Source organism: Scyliorhinus canicula, chromosome 13, assembly GCF_902713615.1.
Source record: "Scyliorhinus canicula chromosome 13, sScyCan1.1, whole genome shotgun sequence".
Classification (NCBI taxonomy): Eukaryota; Metazoa; Chordata; class Chondrichthyes; order Carcharhiniformes; family Scyliorhinidae; genus Scyliorhinus; species Scyliorhinus canicula.
In genome coordinates this window covers 1,907,439-1,930,229 of record NC_052158.1, presented here as the reverse complement: position 1 = coordinate 1,930,229, position 22,791 = coordinate 1,907,439, and the positions used below count along the sequence as shown (strand labels likewise).

The 22,791-nt window shown below is 53.3% G+C and overlaps 1 protein-coding gene across 1 annotated transcript in view; it reads right to left on the bottom strand.

The window, feature by feature from the left end:
* abhd16a (abhydrolase domain containing 16A, phospholipase) overlaps positions 1-22,791 on the bottom strand; it is an 81,276-nt gene that overhangs the window by 45,806 nt on the left and 12,679 nt on the right. The window contains exons 2-5 of the mRNA XM_038816222.1: positions 16,148-16,207; positions 8,024-8,090; positions 3,408-3,494; positions 2,739-2,824 (exon numbers count right to left, since the gene is read on the bottom strand). Coding sequence (XP_038672150.1) covers positions 2,739-2,824; positions 3,408-3,494; positions 8,024-8,090; positions 16,148-16,207 — 300 coding nt within the window. The remainder of the gene's footprint in view (positions 1-2,738; positions 2,825-3,407; positions 3,495-8,023; positions 8,091-16,147; positions 16,208-22,791) is intronic.

The window sequence follows — 22,791 nt, the reverse complement described above, 5'->3', positions numbered from 1 at the left end:
AAGAAGCAGTTAGATATACCATTTGGGGGCGAAGGGGATCAAAGGACATTGTGGGGGGGGGGGGGGGGGGGGGGGGGGGGTCAGACTATAAAACTGGATGATCAGCCATGACCATAATGAATGGCAGAACAGGCTCAAATGGCCTCCTCCTGCTCCTATTTTCTATGTTTCTATGGCCCATTGCTGAGACCAACAGGTGGAAAGGCTTTGGGGAGTCAGAAAGTGACAGAATTTCCAGCCTCTCTGACCTGCCACTGCACTTTTTATAGCTCTTCCAGTTTCGTTCCTGTTCACTGGTAACTACCCTCCCCCCAGGATGTCGACTGTGGGGCACACAGCAGTGGTAATGGCACTGAAAGTCGAGGGGGAACGGGTAGATTCTCGTTGGGGGGGGGGACTGCGAGGGGTTAGAGTCAGCAATGTGCGGCCTGGAAGTGAGGTGGAGGCCGGTTCACACAGCGAGGGGTGAGAGTCAGCAATGTGCAGCCTGGAAGTGAGGTGGAGGCAGGTTCACACAGCGAGGGGTGAGAGTCAGCAATGTGCGGCCTGGAAGTGAGGTGGAGGTCGGTTCACACAGCGAGGGGTGAGAGTCAGCAATGTGCAGCCTGGAAGTGAGGTGGAGGCAGGTTCACACAGCGAGGGGTGAGAGTCAGCAATGTGCAGCCTGGAAGTGAGGTGGAGGCCGGTTCACACAGCGAGGGGTAAGAGTCTGCAATGTGCAGCCTGGAAGTGAGGTGGAGGCAGGTTCACACAGCGAGGGGTTAGAGTCAGCAATGTGCAGCCTGGAAGTGAGGTGGAGGCAGGTTCACACAGCGAGGGGTTAGAGTCTGCAATGTGCAGCCTGGAAGTGAGATGGAGGCCGGTTCACACAGCGAGGGGTGAGAGTCTGCAATGTGCGGCCTGGAAGTGAGGTGGAGGCAGGTTCACACAGCGAGGGGTGAGAGTCAGCAATGTGCGGCCTGGAAGTGAGGTGGAGGCAGGTTCACACAGCGAGGGGTTAGAGTCAGCAATGTGCGGCCTGGAAGTGAGGTGGAGGCCGGTTCACACAGCGAGGGGTTAGAGTCAGCAATGTGCGGCCTGGAAGTGAGGTGGAGGCCGGTTCAGACTGGGAGAGGTTAGAGTCTGCAATGTGCAGCCTGGAAGTGAGGTGGAGGCAGCTTCAATTGAGATATTGACGTGGGCATTAGATGATTATTTGAACAGAAACAATGTGCAGGGGTTCCTGGGAAAGGCAGGGGAACGGCACTGAGTCAGAATGCTCGTTTGAAGAGCCGACACGATGGGCCGAATGGCCTCCTTATGCCCTGTGGCAATTCTTCTGTTGGGAGATGTTGGTCGCCTGGCACTTGTTGCCAATGTTATTTGCCACTCATCAGCCTGAATGCTGTTCAGGTCTCGCCACGTCTGGGCACGAGCTGCTTCGGTGTCTGAGGGTCCGCCAATGGGGCTGAACACTGGGGCACTGAGGGATTCAATGGGTGGGAGATAGGGCAGGAAAAATCGGTCTTGCTCTGATGGAACGGCCGAGCAGGCTTGAGGAGCCATACTGGCCAAACCTGCTCCAATTCCTAATGCGGATGACACCAAGGTTGGTGGAGTGGCAGACAGAGTTGATTGAGGATTGTCAGAGGATACAGCAGGACATGGATAGGTTGGAGACTTGGGCAGAGAAATGGCAAATGGAGTTTAATCCAGACAAATGTGAAGTAATGCATTTTGGTAGGTCTAACATAGAGGGGAAATATTCTGTAAATGGCAAAACTCTTCGGAATATAGACAGTCAGGGAGATCTGGGCGTGCAGGACCACAGATCTTTGAAGGTGGCAACACAAGTGGACAAGGTAGTCAAGAAAGCAGACGGAATGCTTGCCTTCATTGGACGGGGACATCAACTGGCAAGTCATGCTGCAGTTGTATAGAACCTTGGTAAGGCCGCACTTGGAATATTGCGCACAATTCTGGTCGCCACACTACCAGAAGGATGTGGAGGCTTTGGAGAGAGTGCAGAGGAGGTTTGCCAGGATGTTGCCTGGTCTGGAGGGTGTTAGCTATGTGGAGAGGCTGAATAGACTCGGACTGTTTTCATTAGAAAGACGGAGGTTGAGGGGTGACCTGATCGAGGTCTACAAGATTATGAGGGGCATGGATAGAGTGGATGGGCAGGCACTCTACCCCAGGGTGGAGGGGTCAGTCACCAGGGGGCAGAGGTTTAAGGTCCGTGGGGCAAAGTTTAGAGGAGATGTGCGAGGCAGGTTTTTTACGCAGAGGGTGGCGAGTGCCTGGAACGTGTTGCCAGGGGAGGTTGCGGAAGCAGATACATTAACGGCGTTCAAAGGCAGCTTGACAAACACATGGATAGGATGGGTATAGAGGGATACGGCACAAGGAAGGGCTGAGGGTTTTGGAAAAGGTTGGTATTGTGACCGGTACAGGCTGGGAGGGCCGAAGGGCCTGTTCCTGGGCTGTATTGTTCTTTGTTAGAGTGGGACACAGGGTGGAGCACAGTGAACTTGCCCATGTGTCAGCATCCAGCAGTCAGGTTGAAACCCTCGTGCGCACCCTGTCAATTCTACCTCAGGGCGGCCGTTACACTATGCAGTCGGGAAGTGCCAAAGCGAAAGGTAGCAAACAAAGAAATACACAGGCAGCTCTCGCGTCCTGCAGTGTGCGATGTCGAGCCAGCAGGGACCTGACTGCGCTGGGAGACTGCTCAGCTTCCAATTTCCTCACTGCGCTACCTTGTTTTCCGCCGTGTTGCTTCGCTTCGTCTCCTCTAAGATGCTGACAAACTGCACGTACTCAGAGTTGCTCCACCGTCCCACACCTAAGTCACAAAAAAGAAAATCCACAGTCACGACGATAACTTGCAATTTTCCAGGGCCTCTTGACAAGGAAGCAGTGGTCAGTCACGGAAGGAGGTATTCCGCGGGTTAGGGCTGGGGGGGGAGAGGGATGTTTAAATCGGAGAGGGATGCACAGGAAACCAGAAATGGAGGATCGAAGCGGCCTCAGAGGGCGGTAGGGGCTGGAGGAGGTCACAGAGATCGGGATGAGGGATTGGAATGAAAAGTGGAGTGAGGCACGGCCCAGGATGGCAGCCATTTTGGGCGCCCGGTTTTCCCCATTCTCTGCCCCCCCCCCCCGCATTGCTCTTCAATGAGGAAACCGGCTGAAAGGGCTAGCATGGGAAGCAGTGGGCCAAATGGCCTCCCTCCTGCTCTTGCGCCTTGATAAAAATGCGGCAGATTGGGAGGAACGGGTGGGTGATTCCGTTCTCCTGCTTTTGGGAATTAGTGAGCAGCAGAAGGAAAGGAAAGGCTGAGGAAGGGGGAAGGAATCCCAGTTTCACGGCCTTTGAACAGAACGGGGAGATTTACCGACGGGAGGTCGGTGTTGAACTCCCGTACCTCTGAGGCAGGCGACGCCGGTGAGTACCAGCAGGAGAACACTCGCGTACGAAGCAGCAGGGACGATCTTGGACAGAATGATGTAACCTAAACAAACAAGAGAAAAAAAAAAAGACATTAGGGCGGCTTTTACCGCGACCTGATAGTAAACGTTCTCTCCCCGACTCCCTGGCCCACCCCTCCATCACACACCCCACCCCCATCCCCTACCCAAGGCCTCAAATGCTCCTTTCTGGTTAAGCAGCGTTTCATTTTCACCTCCTTCAATTTGGTTTATCCGCTGCTCCCAACCCGGTCTCCTCTACATCGGGGGCGGGGAGCACTAAACGCAGACTGGGGATGCCCGCTCTGCGGAACACCGTCGCTCAGCCCGCGAACGTGACCCCTAACCTTCACGTCGCTGACCATTTGAACTCAGCGCCTTGCTCTCGCGCCCAATGCCTGTCCTTGGCCCTGTCCCGGTGCAAACACCTGGCCTTGGATTTGACACGTTGCAGTCCTCAGGACTCAACGTTGGGTTCAGCAACTTTGCACTGTGACCTTTCACCTCCACCTTAACCTCTTCTTTTAAATCCCAAACATTTTTTGCCTCAATGCACTCCCTCCACTTCTGGTCGTCTGCCTATTGTTTTTAAGTTTGCTACATCTTGTCGCAATCATAGAATTTACAGTAAAGGAGGCCATTCGGCCCATCGAGTCTGCACCGGCTCTTGGAAAGAGCACCCTACCCAAGCCCACATCTCCACCCTATCCCCATAACCCAGTAACCCCACCCAACACTAAGGGCAATTTTGAACACTAAGGGCAATTTATCACGGCCAATTCACGTAACCATCTTTGGACTGTGGGAGGAAACCGGAGCACCCGGAGGAAACCCACGCAGACACGGGGAGAATGTGCAGACTCCACACAGACAGTGACCCAGCGGGGAATCGAACCTAGGACCCTGGAGCTGTGCAGCAATTGTGCTAACCACTATGCTACACTGCTGCCTGTGATGAATGGATCCAACTTTTCTTTCCTTTTAACTTTACAGCGGATTGGGTGGTGAGAAGGATTACGAATGGTCCTTCCCACTTCGATCCCAGGGGTTCCTTCTGCAGCTTTTTGATGCAAACTTCTTCACCGGGCACCAGGTCATGCCCACCTTCTGGAGGATCTCCCCACGCAGCTAACACCTGTTGAGAGGCGGAACTATATCTCCCCCTGCTACGGTGCAATATCCAACACATTTTCCCTCTCCTTTAGTTCCAATGAAGAGTCAAACGGGCTCAAAACGTCGACTGTTTTCTCTCCTCACAGGTTTTTCTGCCTTTTTCCAGCCTTCTGTGTTATTGTTACAGAATACAGAGGGCAGCACGGTAGCATGGTGGTTAGCATAAATGCTTCACAGCTCCAGGGTCCTAGGTTCGATCCCCGGCTGGGTCACTGTCTGTGCGGAGTCTGCACATCCTCCCCGTGTGCGTGGGTTTCCTCTGGGTGCTCCGGTTTCCTCCCACAGTCCAAAGATGTGCGGGTTAGGTGGATTGGCCATGCTAAATTGCCCGTAGTGTCCTAAAAGGTAAGGTTAAAGGGGGGGGGGGGGTTGTTGGGTTACGGGTATAGGGTGGATATGTGGGTTTGAGTAGGGTGATCATTGCTCGGCACAACATCGAGGGCCGGAGGGCCTGTTCTGTGCTGTACTGTTCTAATATACAGCAGCGGACCAGGCCATTCAGTCCCAACTGGTGTACGCTGGCCTTTTCGCTCCACGCCAACCTCCTCACAATCCTTGCAGGGTTCGACAGGGTAGCTGCAGGTAGGAGGTGGCACGGTGGCAAAGTGGTTGGCATTGCCGCCTCACAGCGCCAGGGTCCCAGGTTCGATTCTGGCTTGGGTCACTGTCTGTGCGGAGTCTGCACGTTCTCCCCGTGTCTGCGTGGGTTTCCTCCGGGTGCTCCGGTTTCCTCCCACAGTCCAAAGATGTGCAGGTTAGGTGGATTGGCCATGACCAATTCCGCATAGTGTCCAAAAGGTTAGGTGGGGTTAGGGGGTTGCAGTGGAGGCATGTCAGGGATTGTCGGGATTCCATGATTCTGGCTGTGTGGGTGGGAAGAGATCGAGAACCAAGGGAGACATCATTCAGGACCGAGCTGAGGAGAAATTTCAGGACTCAAGAATCTTTAGAATTCTAACCCAGAGAGCTCTGGAGGCTCCATCAATGAGGTTATTCAAGACGGAGATCGATAGATTTCAAGCTATTAAAGATATCACGGGATATAGAGATACGATCAGCCAGGAACTGTTTTATAAATTCTTTCATGGCATGTGGGTCATCGCTGGATCATCATTTATTGTCCATCCCTAATTGCCCCTTGACAAGGTGGTGCTGAGCTGCCGTCTTGAAGCCGCTGCAGTCCCTGAGGTGTAGGTACACCCACCGTGCTGTTAGGGAGGGAGCTCCAGGATTTGGACCCGGCGACACTGAAGGAACGGCCGATATATTTCCCAGTCAGGATGGGGAGTGACTTGGAGGGGAACCTCCAGGTGGGGGGGGGGTGATCCCAGGTATCTGCTGCTCTTGTCCTTCTAGATGGTGGTGGCCGTGGGTTTGGAAGGTGCTGCCTGAGGAGCCTCGGTCAGTTCCTGCAATGAATCTTGTGGATGGTGCAGACGGCTGACACTGTCCATCGGGGGGGAGGGAGGGAATGTTTGTGGAAGGGACGCCAATCAAGCGGGGCTGCTTTGTCCTGGATGGTGTCGAGCTTCTCGAGCATTGTTGGAGCTGCGCTCATCCAGGCAATCTGTATTAAACCGCGGCAAAAAATAGGACAGTGTGGGTGATTGAAGAAGGCAGCACCACCAACTCTCCAAGGGCAATGAGAATGGGCTGTAAATGCCGACCTTACCTGGGACGTTCACATTGCAAGAACACATTTTTTAAAAATTGGCTTTATACTCTGGACAGTCGTGGTTGAGGAGTGGGTGGTTTGCTGGGCAAAGATCCCTGACCAGAAAAGAACTCGGCCGCTATTAATATAATTGACAACAGGGAATTCCAAAGCTGTCGTTGGTAACTGATTGTTTGGCAGCATTGGGAGTCCTTCTTTTCGATATCCCTTTGTTCCCGTTTCTTTTATTTTATCTTTATTGTTTTCTGTTTTTGATCTGGAGATCGGTAATTGAGAGAAGCTTCAGGTCGAGCGGAGGGAGTGCCGGCCGCAAACCTTCAAATAGCTTGATCACCAGAACACTGTGTCCGCAAGGTTTGTATTTGGGAAAGGAAATCCCAGACTTTCTGGCACCTGGCACATCGCGGGGCGATTTGGTTTGATGGGCTGGCTGGCGGCCAACGCGTTGCCCAGGGACGGTGTTCTCCCTGGCAACAGTGATCGGTTCCTGCCGGGTGGGGTTTTTCAGAGAGAACCCTCCAAAAGGCATGAGAGCCTTGAAATCTGAAGATGTGTTTTCTCCCTCCTTCTCGCTCTCTCTCGGCTGCCTGCTGTCTCTGAGAGCCGACAGCGAAGACCATAACAAGCTGAAGGAAAAGGTAACATTCAGCTGAAGGCCTAAACTGGAGAAAGAAAATAACTGGAGGATATCCATCATGAAGTCAAAGATCCCTATCTTTTATTTTTTCACCCCCTTTCCGGCTATGTTTTGTGTGTGTGACAAGTTAGAAATTGGATAATAGTTAACCAGTTGTAGCGTTGCTAATTTAATACCAGGGGTCCTTATCCGCAGTTGTTGTAACTGCCGGCTGCCGATTGCTGGCCCTGAATAATTTGGTGGGCCTGGTTTTCCTCCATGGTCTGCGATAGGTAGGCTGGCCCCAGCACTCCGCACACGGGTGGAACCGCACGCAAACTAAACCAGTGAAATCAAATTGCGACCTGCGTTTTGTGGGTGCCGTGCTTCAAAAGGGCGGCACGGCAGCACAGTGGTTAGCACTGTTGTTTCACAGCACCAGGATCCCAGGTTTGATTCCCGGCTTGGGTCACTGTCTGTGCAGAGTCTGCACATTCTCCCCCGTGTCTGCGTGGGTTTCCTCCGGGTGCTCCGGTTTCCTCCCACAAGTCCCGAAAGACGTGCTGTTAGGTGGATTTGACATTCTGAATTCTCCCTCTGTGTACCCAAACAGGTGCCGGAATGTGGCGACTAGGGGCTTTTCACAGTAACTTCATTGCAGTGTTAATGTCAGCCTACTTGTGACAATAAAGATTATTAAAAATGTGACGTGCATTCCCAAAAACTCCGTCCTCACGACACGAGTCAACAAAATTTCAATTACACTGATTCCCCACCCCCCCCCCCCCCCACCCCCCGCTTCGTTGCAATCAGATTCTACAATACTTTTCAAAGGGAAACAGGATGATGGAGGGAGAGGAAAGCAGAATTGGAAAGGGATCGCATAGCTCTTTCAAAGGGGCCAGCATGGGTGTGGTGGGCCGAATGGCCTCGTCCTGTGCTGTTAGGATTGTACGTAAGGAAGAGAAAAGAGGCATTAGCGTTTATTAACACGCTCGGAACATGTGCTTTTCCGAAGAGCAGGCAGGGGGAGTTCCCGCGGTATATCCGCGGGCTGGGAGGACCAGTTAACATCGCAACACACCGCAGGGTTGAGCCGCAAGCCTTACCTTTCCTGTAGCAGTAAAGCAGCAGTAATGGGGAAGTGTAGTAGGACACAGACCACAGGATGTACGCCTGCATGAGAAAGACATAAATGAGGTCAAAAGGTTATTATTTAGCATGAGGTTGACGGTTTATACGGTATCCTGGGAGTGCAGGACAGGGTAAGCTGTGTTACTTCCAGCAGAGAGATGGCTCATGTGGACCTCCTCGAGGTGTGAGGGAGAGCCCTCAGGATCCCCGAGGAGACACAAAACCGGTTTAACACAGAGGCATTTCTGTGCAGCGGCAGTGACTGACAGACCAAACTGACACCAGCAACAGCCAACGATCAATTCATTTCAGAGTGGCTGACCCACTGTCCCACCCAGTCCCAGAGTGGGGGAAAGGGCAGTGTCTGACCCCCACCCAGTCCCAGAGGGGGAAAGGACAGTGTCTGACCTCCACCCAGTCCCAGAGGGGGAAAGGACAGTGTCTGACCCCCACCCAGTCCCAGAGGGGGAAAGGACAGTGTCTGACCCGCTGTCCCACCCAGTCCCAGAGGGGGAAAGGACAGTGTCTGACCCACTGTCCAACCCAGTCCCAGAGGGGGAAAGGACAGTGTCTGACCCACACCCAGTCCCAGAGGGGGAAAGGACAGTGTCTGACCCACTGTCCCACTCAGTCCCAAAGGGGGAAAGGACAGTGTCTGACCCACTGTCCCACCCAGTCCCAGAGGGGGAAAGGACAGTGTCTGACCCACTGTCCCACCCAGTCCCAGAGGGGAAAGGACAGTGTCTGACCCACACCCAGTCCCAGAGGGGGAAAGGACAGTGTCTGACCCACTGTCCCACCCAGTCCCAGAGGGGGAAAGGACAGTGTCTGACCCACTGTCCCACCCAGTCCCAGAGGGGGAAAGGACAGTGTCTGACCCACTGTCCCACCCAGTCCCAGAGGGGGAAAGGACAGTGTCTGACCCACTGTCCCAGCCAGTCCCAGAAGGGGAAAGGACAGTGTCTGACCCACTGTCCCACCCAGTCCCAGAGGAGGAAAGGACAGTGTCTGACCCACTGTCCCACCCAGTCCCAGAGGGGGAAAGGACAGTGTCTGACCCACTGTCCCACCCAGTCCCAGAGGGGGAAAGGACAGTGTCTGACCCACACCCAGTCCCAGAGGGGGAAAGGACTGTGTCTGACCCACTGTCCCACCCAGTCCCAGAGGGGGAATGGACCGTGTCTGATCCCCTCCCCCACCCAGTCCCAGAGGGGGAAAGGACAGTGTCTGACCCACTGTCCCACCTAGTCCCAGAAGGGGAAAGGACAGTGTCTGACCCACTGTCCCACCCAGTCCCAGAGGGGGAAAGGACAGTGTCTGACCCACTGTCCCTCCCAGTCCCAGAGGGGGAAAGGACAGTGTCTGAACCACTGTCCCACCCAGTCCCAGAGGGGGAAAGGACAGTGTCGGACCCACTGTCCCACCCAGTCCCAGAGGGGGAAAGGACAGTGTCTGACCCCCACCCAGTCCCAGAGGGGGAAAGGACAGTGTCTGACCCCCACCCAGTCCCAGAGGGGGAAAGGACAGTGTCTGACCCACTGTCCCACCCAGTCCCAGAGGGGGAAAGGACAGTGTCTGCCCAACTGTCCCACCCAGTCCCAGAGGGGGAAAGGACAGTGTCTGACCCACTGTCCCACCCAGTCCCAGAGGGGGAAAGGACAGTGTCTGACACACTGTCCCACCCAGTCCCAGAGGGGGAAAGGACAGTGTCTGACCCACTGTCCCACCCAGTCCCAGAGGGGGAAAGGACCGTGTCTGACCCACACCCAGTCCCAGAGGGGGAAAGGACAGTGTCTGACCCACTGTCCCACCCAGTCCCAGAGGGGGAAAGGACAGTGTCTGACCCACTGTCCCACCCAGTCCCAGAGGGGGAAAGGACAGTGTCTGACCCACTGTCCCACCCAGTCCCAGAGGGGGAAAGGACAGTGTCTGACCCACTGTCCCACCCAGTCCCAGAGGGGGAAAGGACAGTGTCTGACCCACTGTCCCACCCAGTCCCAGAGGGGGAAAGGACAGTGTCTGACCCACTGTCCCACCCAGTCCCACAGGGGGAAAGGACAGTGTCTGACCCACTGTCCCACCCAGTCCCAGAGGGGGAAAGGACCGTGTCTGATCCCCTCCCCCACCCAGTCCCTCACATATAAGATTGAATATTGATCTGGCTAATTTTGCGTCTCATGACGGAATGAGATAAGATGTGGTTGTGCAGTGAATTAGACTTTAGACCGGCGCACTCTGGATTATTTCTGCTGCTTGAACATTGGACAGACTGGCTGTTCCAGTGGTGTTTTTTTCAAAATCGGAGTGAGATTTCTCCTGAATAAAGCTCCCCTGAAGGGCCTCGGTAAGAGTTTTACTCTGTCCGCTGGTGCTCCTGATAAATGCAAGCGGTCGTTGCAAGTTTTTCATTATTTTTTGTAATTCAATCGTTGTCAACTGGTCACACTTTGTGCCTCAGCGTACGAAGTGCTTGACTCAGAGATTGGCAGCGTGACGCCAAGCAGGGGGTGCTGCATTGTCAGCAGTGCCATGGGTCGGGCGGGGCATTGAACTGCAACGCAAGGTTAGGGTTGGTGAAGCTGGGATTTCTATGAGGTTCCCCCCTCATTCTTCTGAACTCCAGCGAGAACAATCCTAACCGATTCAATCTCTCCTCGTACGTCAGTCCTGCCATCCCTGGAATCAGCCTGGTAAACCTTCGCTGCACTCCCTCTATAGCGAGAACATCCTTCCTCAGAGAAGGAGACCAAGGCTACCCACAATATTCCAGGTGTGGCCTCACCGAGACCCTGTACAATTGCAGCAAGACATCCCTGCTCATGTCCTCAAATCCTCTCGCTATGAAGGCCAACATACCATTTACCTTCTTTACCGCCTGCTGCCCCTGCCTGCTTATCCTCAGCGACTGGTGTACGAGGACACCCAGGACTCATTGCACACTCCCCCCTCCTAATTTATGGCCATTTAGATAATAGTTGGCCTTCTTCATTTTGCGACCAAAGTGGATAACCTCACATTTATCCAAATTATACTGCATTTGCCATTCATCTGCCCACTCAACTTGTCCAAATCACACTGAAGGATCTCCGAATCCGCCTCACAGCTCATCCTCCCACCCAGCTTGGTGTCATCTGCCAATCAACCGGGGCTGCTTTGCCCTGGATGGTGTTGAGCTTCTTGAGTGTTGTTGGAGCTGCACTCATCCAGGCAAGTGGAGAGTTTTCCATCACACTCCCGACTTGTGCCTCTCTTGTTGGAGATGGCCATTACCTAGCACTTGTGTGTTGTGAATGTTACTTGCCACGTGCCGGCCCAAGCCTGGATATTGTCCAGGCCTTGCTGCAAATGAGCGCTGATTGCCTCATGCTGAATTGCCCCTTAGTGTCCAAAGATGTGCAGCTTTGGTGGGCTTCTGAGAACAGGCCGAGGTCGGTGCAGGCCCGGTGGGCCGAAAGGCCTCCTTCTGCACTGTAGGTGCTCAACATTGTGCAGTCATCCGCAAACATCCCCACTTCTGACCTTGTGTTGGAAGGAAGGTCATTGATGAAGTAGCTGAGATGGTTGGGGCCGAGGACACTTCCCTGAGGAACTCCTGCAGTGATGTCCTGCAGCTGAGATGATTAACCCCCAACCACCACAACCATCTTCCTTTGTGCCGGGTATGACTCCAATGAGCGGAGTATTTTCCCCTGATCCCCATTGACTTCGACATTGCCAGGAGTGCCGATACCACTCTGAATCAAATGCTGCCCTGATGTCACTGTCCCCTCGGGAACTCAGCTCTTTTGTCCCATGTTCTACCAAGGCTGCCATGAGTTCTGGAACCGAATGGCCCTGGCAGAACACAGACTGAGCGTTAGTGAGTACGCCCGCCTCATGGGGCCTCTGATTCAGATCCGAAACACAGCACCTCAGACAGTGCAGCACTCCCTCAGTACTGACCCTCTGACAGTGCAGCACTCCCTCAGTACTGACCCTCTGACAGTGCAGCACTCTCTCAGTACTGACCATCTGACAGTGCAGCACTCCCTCAGTACTGACCCTCTGACAGTGCAGCACTCCCTCAGTACTGACCCTCTGACAGTGCAGCACTCCCTCAGTGCTGACCCACTGACAGTGCAGCACTCCCTCAGTACTGACCCTCAGACAGTGCGGCACTCCCTCAGTACTGACCCTCTGACAGTGCAGCACTCCCTCAGTACTGACCCTCTGACAGTGCAGCACTCCCTCAGTACTGACCCTCTGACAGTGCGGCACTCCCTCAGTACTGACCCTCTGACAGTGCAGCACTCCCTCAGTACTGACCCTCTGACAGTGCAGCACTCCCTCAGTACTGACCCTCTGACAATGCAGCACTCCCTCAGTACTGACCCTCTGACAGTGCGGCACTCCCTCAGTACTGACCCTCTGACAGTGCGGCACTCCCTCAGTACTGACCCTCTGACAGTGCGGCGCTCCCTCAGTACTGACCCTCTGACAATGCGGCATTCCCTCAGTACTGACCCTCTGACAGTGCGGCACTCCCTCAGTACTGACCCTCTGACAGTGCAGCACTCCCTCAGTACTGACCCTCTGACAGTACAGCATTCCCTCAGTACTGACCCTCTGACAGTGCAGCACTCCCTCAGTACTGACCCTCTGACAGTGCAGCACTCCCTCAGTACTGACCCTCTGACAGTGCGGCACTCCCTCAGTACTGACCCTCTGACAGTGCAGCACTCCCTCAGTACTGACCCTCTGACAGTGCAGCACTCCCTCAGTACTGACCCTCTGACAATGCAGCACTCCCTCAGTACTGACCCTCTGACAGTGCGGCACTCCCTCAGTACTGACCCTCTGACAGTGCAGCACTCCCTCAGTACTGACCCTCTGACAGTGCGGCGCTCCCTCAGTACTGACCTTCTGACAATGCGGCATTCCCTCAGTACTGACCCTCTGACAGTGCGGCACTCCCTCAGTACTGACCCTCTGACAGTGCAGCACTCCCTCAGTACTGACCCTCTGACAGTGCGGCACTCCCTCAGTACTGACCCTCTGACAGTACAGCTCTCCCTCAGTACTGACCCTCTGACAGTGCAGCACTCCCTCAGTACTGACCCTCTGACAGTGCGGCACTCCCTCAGTACTGACCCTCTGACAGTGCAGCACTCCCTCAGTACTGACCCTCTGACAGTGCGGCACTCCCTCAGTACTGACCCTCTGGCAGTGCGGCACTCCCTCAGTACTGACCCTCTGACAATGCGGCACTCCCTCAGTACTGACCCTCTGACAGTGCGGCACTCCCTCAGTACTGACCCTCTGACAGTGCGGCACTCCCTCAGTACTGACCCTCTGACAGTGCGGCACTCCCTCAGTACTGACCCTCTGACAGTGCGGCGCACCCTCAGTACTGACCCTCTGACAGTGCGGCACTCCCTCCGTACTGACCCTCTGACAGTGCAGCACTCCCTCAGTACCGACCCTCTGACAGTGCAGCACTCCCTCAGTACTGACCCTCTGACTGTGCGGCACTCCCTCAGTACTGACCCTCTGACTGTGCGGCACTCCCTCAGTACTGACCCTCTGACAGTGCGGCACTCCCTCAGTACTGACCCTCTGACAGTGCAGCACTCCCTCAGTACTGACCCTCTGACAGTGCGGCACTCCCTCAGTACTGACCCTCTGACAGTGCAGCACTCCCTCAGTACTGACCCTCTGACAATGCGGCATTCCCTCAGTACTGACCCTCTGACAGTGCGGCACTCCCTCAGTACTGACCCTCTGACAGTGCAGCACTCCCTCAGTACTGACCCTCTGACAGTGCGGCACTCCCTCAGTACTGACCCTCTGACAGTACAGCTCTCCCTCAGTACTGACCCTCTGACAGTGCAGCACTCCCTCAGTACTGACCCTCTGACAGTGCGGCACTCCCTCAGTACTGACCCTCTGACAGTGCAGCACTCCCTCAGTACTGACCCTCTGACAGTGCGGCACTCCCTCAGTACTGACCCTCTGGCAGTGCGGCACTCCCTCAGTACTGACCCTCTGACAATGCGGCACTCCCTCAGTACTGACCCTCTGACAGTGCGGCACTCCCTCAGTACTGACCCTCTGACAGTGCGGCACTCCCTCAGTACTGACCCTCTGACAGTGCGGCACTCCCTCAGTACTGACCCTCTGACAGTGCGGCGCACCCTCAGTACTGACCCTCTGACAGTGCGGCACTCCCTCCGTACTGACCCTCTGACAGTGCAGCACTCCCTCAGTACCGACCCTCTGACAGTGCAGCACTCCCTCAGTACTGACCCTCTGACTGTGCGGCACTCCCTCAGTACTGACCCTCTGACTGTGCGGCACTCCCTCAGTACTGACCCTCTGACAGTGCGGCACTCCCTCAGTACTGACCCTCTGACAGTGCAGCACTCCCTCAGTACTGACCCTCTGACAGTGCAGCGCTCCCTCAGTACTGACTCTCTGACAGTGCAGCACTCCCTCAGTACTGACCCTCTGACAGTGCGGCACTCCCTCAGTACTGACCCTCTGACAGTGCAGCACTCCCTCAGTACTGACCCTCTGACTGTGCGGCACTCCCTCAGTACTGACCCTCTGACAGTGCGGCACTCCCTCAGTACTGACCCTCTGACAGTGCAGCACTCCCTCAGTACTGACCCTCTGACAGTGCGGCACTCCCTCAGTACTGACCCTCTGACAATGCGGCACTCCCTCAGTACTGACCCTCTGACAAAGCGGCACTCCCTCAGCACTGACCCTCTGACAGTGCAGCACTCCCTCAGTACTGACCCTCTGACAGTGCGGCACTCCCTCAGTACTGACCCTCTGACAGTGCAGCACTCCCTCAGTACTGACCCTCTGACAGTGCAGCACTCCCTCAGTACTGACCCTCTGACAATGCAGCACTCCCTCAGTACTGACCCTCTGACAGTGCGGCACTCCCTCAGTACTGACCCTCTGACAGTGCAGCACTCCCTCAGTACTGACCCTCTGACAGTGCGGCGCTCCCTCAGTACTGACCCTCTGACAATGCGGCATTCCCTCAGTACTGACCCTCTGACAGTGCGGCACTCCCTCAGTACTGACCCTCTGACAGTGCGGCACTCCCTCAGTACTGACCCTCTGACAGTACAGCATTCCCTCAGTACTAACCCTCTGACAGTACAGCTCTCCCTCAGTACTGACCCTCTGACAGTGCAGCACTCCCTCAGTACTGACCCTCTGACAGTGCAGCACTCCCTCAGTACTGACCCTCTGACAGTGCGGCACTCCCTCAGTACTGACCCTCTGACAGTGCAGCACTCCCTCAGTACTGACCCTCTGACAGTGCAGCATTCCCTCAGTACTGACCCTCTGACTGTGCGGCACTCCCTCAGTACTGACCCTCTGACTGTGCGGCACTCCCTCAGTACTGACCCTCTGACAGTGCGGCACTCCCTCAGTACTGACCCTCTGACAGTGCGGCACTCCCTCAGTACTGACCCTCTGACAGTGCGGCACTCCCTCAGTACTGACGCTCTGACAGTGCGGCACTCCCTCAGTACTGACCCTCTGACAGTGCAGCACTCCCTCAGTACTGACCCTTTGACAGTGCGGCACTCCCTCAGTACTGACCCTCTGACAGTGCGGCACTCCCTCAGTACTGACCCTCTGACAGTGCGGCACTCCCTCAGTACTGGAAGTTAGGGAGCGTCAGCTTAATTTTAAATTCTCGTGGGTGTGACTGAAACCCAAAACCTTCTGGCTCCGAGGAGAGGTGTGGTAACCACCGACATCGTGTTTAAATGTCACTGTGATGTCAGCACTTGTTTCAGTCCTCTCTCTGCAAGTTAAAAACAGACAGACAGCCAACCTGGGAATATCCCTGGATCGCAAGGCAGTCACACGACCGCGCACGAGTACAAACAACAAGGGTAATTTCTGCTTGAGCAGTTGTTCGGCTTCACATCCAGTTAGTGACTGTCGCAGCAGAGATAGTTCAGCATGTTCTCAATAAACACGCCAGTCACATGGGGCAGATTAAGAGTGTCTCTATCGGGAAGGAGCAACTGCAAGATTCGGGATGGCGACATTTCACAGAAAAACAAGGTAAAAGGTTGAACACTTACCCATCCCAGAATGCTGTCTGAATGCTTCTCCAGTGCCCTCGGTTGATAATAAAATCCCGGCTAAGAGGACGTTAAAATAAAAAGGTCATCTCAACAATGTTCACATAAAACAGCCCAAATCCACCCCGTCTCTATTTTTCTTTCTTCATGGGTACCACCATTTATTGCCCATCCCTAATTGCCCCTTGACAAGGTGGTGCTGAGCTGCCGTCTTGAAGCCGCTGCAGTCCCTGGGGTGTAGGTACGCCCACCGTGCTGTTAGGGAGGGAGCTCCAGGATTTGGCGACACTGAAGGAACGGCCGATATATTTCCCAGTCAGGATGGGGAGTGACTTGGAGGGGAACCTCCAGGTGGGGGGGTGATTCCCAGGTATCTGCTGCTCTTGTCCTTCTAGATGGTGGTGGCCGTGGGTTTGGAAGGTGCTGCCTGAGGAACCTCGGTCAGTTCCTGCAGTGAATCTTGTCGATGGTCCACACGGCTGACGCTGTCCATCGGAGGTGGAAGGAGTGAATGTTTGTGGAAGGGACGCCAATCAAGCGGGGCTGCTTTGTCCTGGATGGTGTGGAGCTTCTTGAGTGTTGGAGCTGCACTCACCCAGGCAAGTGGAGAGTATTCCATCTCACACCTGACTTAGAAATATAGAAAATAGGAACAGGGGGAGGCCATTCAGCCCTTCGAGGCTACTCCACTATACATTATGATCATGGCTCATCCTCTTGTCTCCCATACTCCCGTCCTCTCCCCATGTAAAGGGGTTTTACACCTTAAGAGTCTCGGAATTTAGCTTCCACAACCTTCTGTGGTTGAGAATTCCACGGGTTCACAACCTTCTGAGTGGAGACGTTTCTGCCCATCTCAGCCCTAAAGGTACACCCTGTATCCTGAGACTGCGTCCCCCATGTTCGAGACCCCCACCCCCAGCCAGAGGAAACAACATCTCTGCAGCCAGTCCGCCCGTCCTGTCTGAATTTTATACATTTTAATGTGATCCCCTCTCCTTCTTCTAAACCCAGGGAATACGGGCCCAGTCGACCAAATCTCTCCTCATACGACAATCCGGCCATCCCAGGGATCAGTCTGGTCAATCTTCACTGCACTCCCTCTTATGACTTATAAAGTGATTGTCAGAAAGTTAAACCCACCCCCACCTCATGTCCTTGCCAGCCTGCTTTGCTCCCTCCCACCCCCTATCCCTCCCTCCCAATCTGGAGATAACGGAGCGTAGGCTGTGGATGGAGCCTGGGCCTCGCCTGTTCTCTGCATGGGGGGCTCCGTCCCACACCAAGTGTCTAGCATCCTTCCCTGGATCTACAGTGTAGGTCAGTCTCTTCCTTGGCTTTGTGTCAGCCCCCCCCCCCAATTGAGTGACCCTCCGCTCTTCTCCAACCCCCACACCTTAAATCCACCCCTCAAATTCCTGTCGCCATCTCGCAAACCCACACCTCCCTCCCCACCTTCGCTGTCAAATGGTTTTACGAATAGAATTTAAAATATTTCTGAAAAAGAAAAAGAAATGGTTTCAAAAACAAAAGGACCGTGCCGAATACAGGGCAGCACGGTAGCACAGTGGGCAGCACAATTGCTTCACAGCTCCAGGGACCCAGGTTCGATTCCGGCTTGGGTCACTGTCCGTGCGGAGTCAGCAGATTCTCCCCGTGTGTGCGTGGGTTTCCTCCGGGTGCTCCAGTTTCCTCCCACAGTCCAAAGATGTGCAGGTTAGGTGGATTGGCCATGATAAATTGCCCTTAGTGCCCAGAATTACCCTTAGTGTTGGGTGGGGTTGCTGGGTTATGGGGATAGGGTGGAGGTGTTGACCTTGGGTAGGGTTGTCTTTCCAAGAGCCGGTGCAGACTCGATGGGCCGAATGGCCTCCTGCTGCACTGTAAATGCTATGATTCTATGACAAGTACATCCCTTCTTGGATAAGGAGACCAAACCTGCCCACAATACACCGGGTGGGGGTTCACCCAGACACTGTACAGCTGCAGAAGGTGCAGATCCAGGTACGTTTTAAAAGAGTTTAGGGTCTCTGCCTCCACCACCAACTCGGCCAGCGAATTCCAGACTCCCACTGCCTGCTGCGTAGAAACGCTCTTCCGCACGTCCCCCCTCCACCTTCTGCCTCTTATCTTGAATCTATGTCCCCTGGTTCGAGAATTCTCCACCGGGGGAAACGATTTTATCCTGCCCACTCCATCTCTTCCCCTCATAATTTTGCACACCTCAATTAAGTCACCCCTCAGCCTTCTGTATTCCAAGGAAAATAACCCCAACCTCTCCAATCTCTCCTCGTAGCGACAATTCTCCAGCCCTGGCAACATTCTTGTAAACGTCCTCTGCCCTCTCACCAGGGCAATAACGTCCTTCCTGTAATGTGGCGACCGGAACAGCCCACAATACTCCAGTTGTGGCCTCACCAGTGTTTAATACAATTCCAACATTATATCCTTACTTTTATATTCTATACTTCTGCCAATGAAGGAGAGCATTCCATCTGCTTTCTTCACAACCTTGTCTACTTGAACTGCTGCCTTTAGGGTCCTGTGTACCAGTCGCCAAGATCTCTCACTTCATCCACCCCTCTCAGTATATTCCCATCGAATGTGTATCCCTCCAACTGTTTGACCTCCCTTAATACCTCACCTCACACTTCTCGGTGTTAAATTCCATCTGCCACTTTATCGCCCTCTCCATCTGTATCATTCTGGAGATTGTAGCTATCCTCTACACTGTCCACCACTCAGCCAATCTTTGTCTCATCTACAAATTTCCAAATGGTTAATACATAACACAAACAGTAAGGGTCCCGAGCCCTGTGGAACACCACTTCAAACAACTTTTCATTTACAAGGGCAGCCATCAACCATTACCTCTTGTTTCCTGTTACTCAGCCAACTTTTTATCCAGTTTCCACCACGTCCTGCATCCCAATGGGCTATCACTTTCCATCTTTAATACAAATTTAGAGTAAGGCAGCAGAGCTAACCACTGCACCACCATGCCGCCCAGTTTTCACTTTCTTGATCTATCTGTCACGTGGGACTTTGTCAAACGCCTTGCTAAAATCCATGTACACCGCATCTACCGCACGACCCTCATCAACCCTCCTTGTCACTTCCTCGAAGAATTAGATCAAATTTCAAAATCATCTGCGTAGAGCGAGACCCGGTGCTCCATCCCCCCCGAACCAGCCCTTTCCAGTTCCTAGAGGTTCTTAATGTCATGGCCAATGGCTCTATGGCCAGAGAAAACAGTAACGGGGGAGAGGGGGCACCCTTGCCTCGTCCCTCGGTGTAGCTTAAAGTACCCCGACCTCAGCCGGCTCGTATGCACACTCACTACTGCTGCCTGATAGAGCAACCGCACCCTGTCAATAAAGCCCTCACCAAACCCAAACCTTCCCAGCGCCTCCCACAGGTAATTCCACTCCACCCGATCAAAAGCTTTCGCCGCATCCATCGCTACCACCACCTCCACCTCCCCTCCCTCCGAGGGCATCATGATAAGATTCAAAAGCCCGCGAACAATGGCCTTGAGTTGCCTGCCCTTTACAAATCCCATCTGGTCTTCCCCTACCACCCCCGGGACACAGTCCTCTATCCTTGTGGCCAGTATCTTAGCCAGCAGTTTGGCATCCATATTCAGTAGAGAAATTGGCCTGTATGACCCGCATTGCTCCGGATCCTCCTCCCGTTTCAGGATCAATGATATCGAGGCCTGCGACATTGTTGGGGAGAGAACTCCCTTCTCTCTTGCTTCGTTAAATGTCCTCACCAGCAGTGGGCTCAATATCTCTGAAAACTTCTTATAGAATTCCACCGGGTAGCCGTAGTCTATGTCTTTCTACGTGACTGTTAATCCTATCTCAGGATTGATTCAATAATTTGCCCACCAGTAACGTAAGACTAACTGGCCGATAATTGTCTGGCATTTCCTTTGATCCCTTCTTAAACAATGGAACCACGTTTGCATTTATTCAGTCCTCCGATACCTCCACTGTATCTAGTGAGGATTGGAAAATAATCCTCAGAGCTTTTCCTATCTCCTCCCAGACCTCCTTCAGTAGCCTCAGAAACAATCCATCTGGCCCTGGCGACTTATCAACTTTCGTGGGTTTCAGTGCCTCGAGTACTTCCTCTCTCTTAATGATTATCCCATCCAATATCACACGGTGTTCCTCCTGGACTACTGTATCTGCATCATCCATTCTCGTTGTAAACACAGATACAAAATATTCATTTAAAACATTTCCCACGGCCTCTGCATCCACGCACCAAGTTCCCCTCTTCAGCTCTGATAGGTCCCAGTTTCTCATGGACTAACCTTTTACCATTAATATATTGGTAAAACATCTTTGGGTTTTCTTTAACTTTCCTTGCTAATCTTTTCTCATGCCCTGTCTTTGATCTCATTTCCTTTTTGACCTTGTCCCTGCCCTTTCTATACTCGTCTAGGCTATCTGCAGTGTTCAGTTCTTCGAGCCTATCATGTGCTTTCTTTTTCTGTTTGATCTTCCCCTGTATTCCCAGTAATGCCACTCCCAGTAATGCCACTCCCAGTAATGTCACTCCCAGTAATGTCACTGCCACTTAGTTATTTCTAAGTTCAACCCATAAAGCCTCTTTTGTTGACCCGTTTAGTAGATTATCCCTTCTCACAACTGGAATGTATCCCTTAACCATTAATGCTACGTCCCCTCAGTTTTTATCTCCCCCCTCTGTCTTGCCTGAAGACTCTATAACCAGGGATATTGAGCTGCCAATTTTGCCCCACCTTTAGCCAGGTTTCTGTTATCGCAATGACATCCTGCTGCCATGTATCTACCTGTGCCCTTAGCTCATCTGCCTTGTTTGTAATACTCCTTGTATTGAACTCAAAGCAGTTTAACCCACCATATTCCCTTGCTGGATACTTTTTAAACTTTGTGGGCGAGACAGCTGGTTTGTGATCCAAATAAAGCCAGCAGCGGGGGGGGGGGGGGGTTCAATTCCCGTACCGGCTTACCCGAACAGTCGCCGGAATGTGGTGACTAGGGGCTTTTCACAGTAACTTCATACTTGTGACAATAAAAGATTATTATTAATCATGACATCTTCTACATCACTAGCTAAAGCTCTGCCTCCTTCTAGACCTTGCTCCTGTACTCAAGTTCTCTTGCAGAGAAGGCCAACATACCATTTGCCTTCCTCACTGTTTGCTGTACCTACATGCTTTGTGCACAGGGTTTGGGGAGCCAGGAGATCGAGTTACCCACCACCGAATTCCCAGCCTCTGACCTGCTCTTGTAGCCACAGTATTTATATGACTAGTCCAGTTCGGTTTCTGGTCAGTGGGAACTCCTAGGATTTTGATAGTGGGGGATTCAGTAACGGTGAAGCCATTGAATGTCAAGGAGTGTTGATTAGATTCTGTCTTGTTGGGTGGTCATTGCCTGACACTGTGTGACGCGAATGTAATTTGCCACTTGTCAGCCCAAGCCTGGATATTGTCCAGGTCTTGCTGCATTTGGACATGGACTGCTTCATTATCAGACGAGTCGTGAATGGTGCTGAACATTGTGCAGTCATCCGCAAACATCCCCACTTCTGACCTGATAATGGAAGGGAGGTCATTGATGGAGCAGCTGAAGAAATATTGAGAGGAAGAGATAGATATTTCAGCTGAGTGCAGGACTGAAGGCTTCAAGGGGACACAGACAGGCCGATTGAGTTGGTCGACAGGGGCCGGATGAAATTTAATGCACAGAAAAGTGAAGTGATTTGTTTTGAGAGGAATAACATGGAGAGGCAACATAAAACCAAGGTTACAATTCTCAAGGGGGTGCAGGAGCAACGGGGCTTGGCTATACTCTTTTCAGAAAAATAATAAATACATTAAACAAAACACCAGGAGTGACAGCCCGGTATTGGGGCCGGTTTAGCGCAGTGGGCTAAACAGCTGGCTTGGAATGCAGAACGAGGCCAGCAGCGCAGGTTCAATTCCCGTACCGGCCTCCCCAAATAGGCGCCGGAATGTGGTGACTAGGGGCTTTTCACAGTAACTTCATTGAAGCCTACTTGTGACAATAAGCGATTGTTATTTAAAAAATGTTTAGAGTATCCAATTCATTTTTTCCAATTAATGGCCAATTTAGCGTGGCCAATTCACCCACCCTGCACATCTTTGGGTTGTGGGGGTGAAACCCACGCAAACACGGGGAGAATGTTCAAACTCCACATGGACAGTGACCCAGGGCGGGATCGAACCTGGGACCTCAGCCCCGTGAGGTCGCAGTGCTAACCACTGCGCCACCTTGCCGCCCGATGAGCGATTATTATTGTATTGAAACCAAAAAATAAAACGGCAAAAGGAAACTTAACATAGAACAGTACAGCACAGAACAGGCCCTTCGGCCCTCGATGTTGTGCCGAGCAATGATCACCCTACTTAAACCCACGTAACCCGTATCCCAACAATCCCCCCATTAACCTTACACTACGGGCAATTTAGCATGGCCAATCCACCTAACCCGCACATCTTTGGACTGTGGGAGGAAACCGGAGCACCCGGAGGAAACCCACGCACACACAGGGAGGACGTGCAGACTCCACACAGACAGTGACCCAGCCGGGAATCGAACCTGGGACCCTGGAGCTGTGAAGCA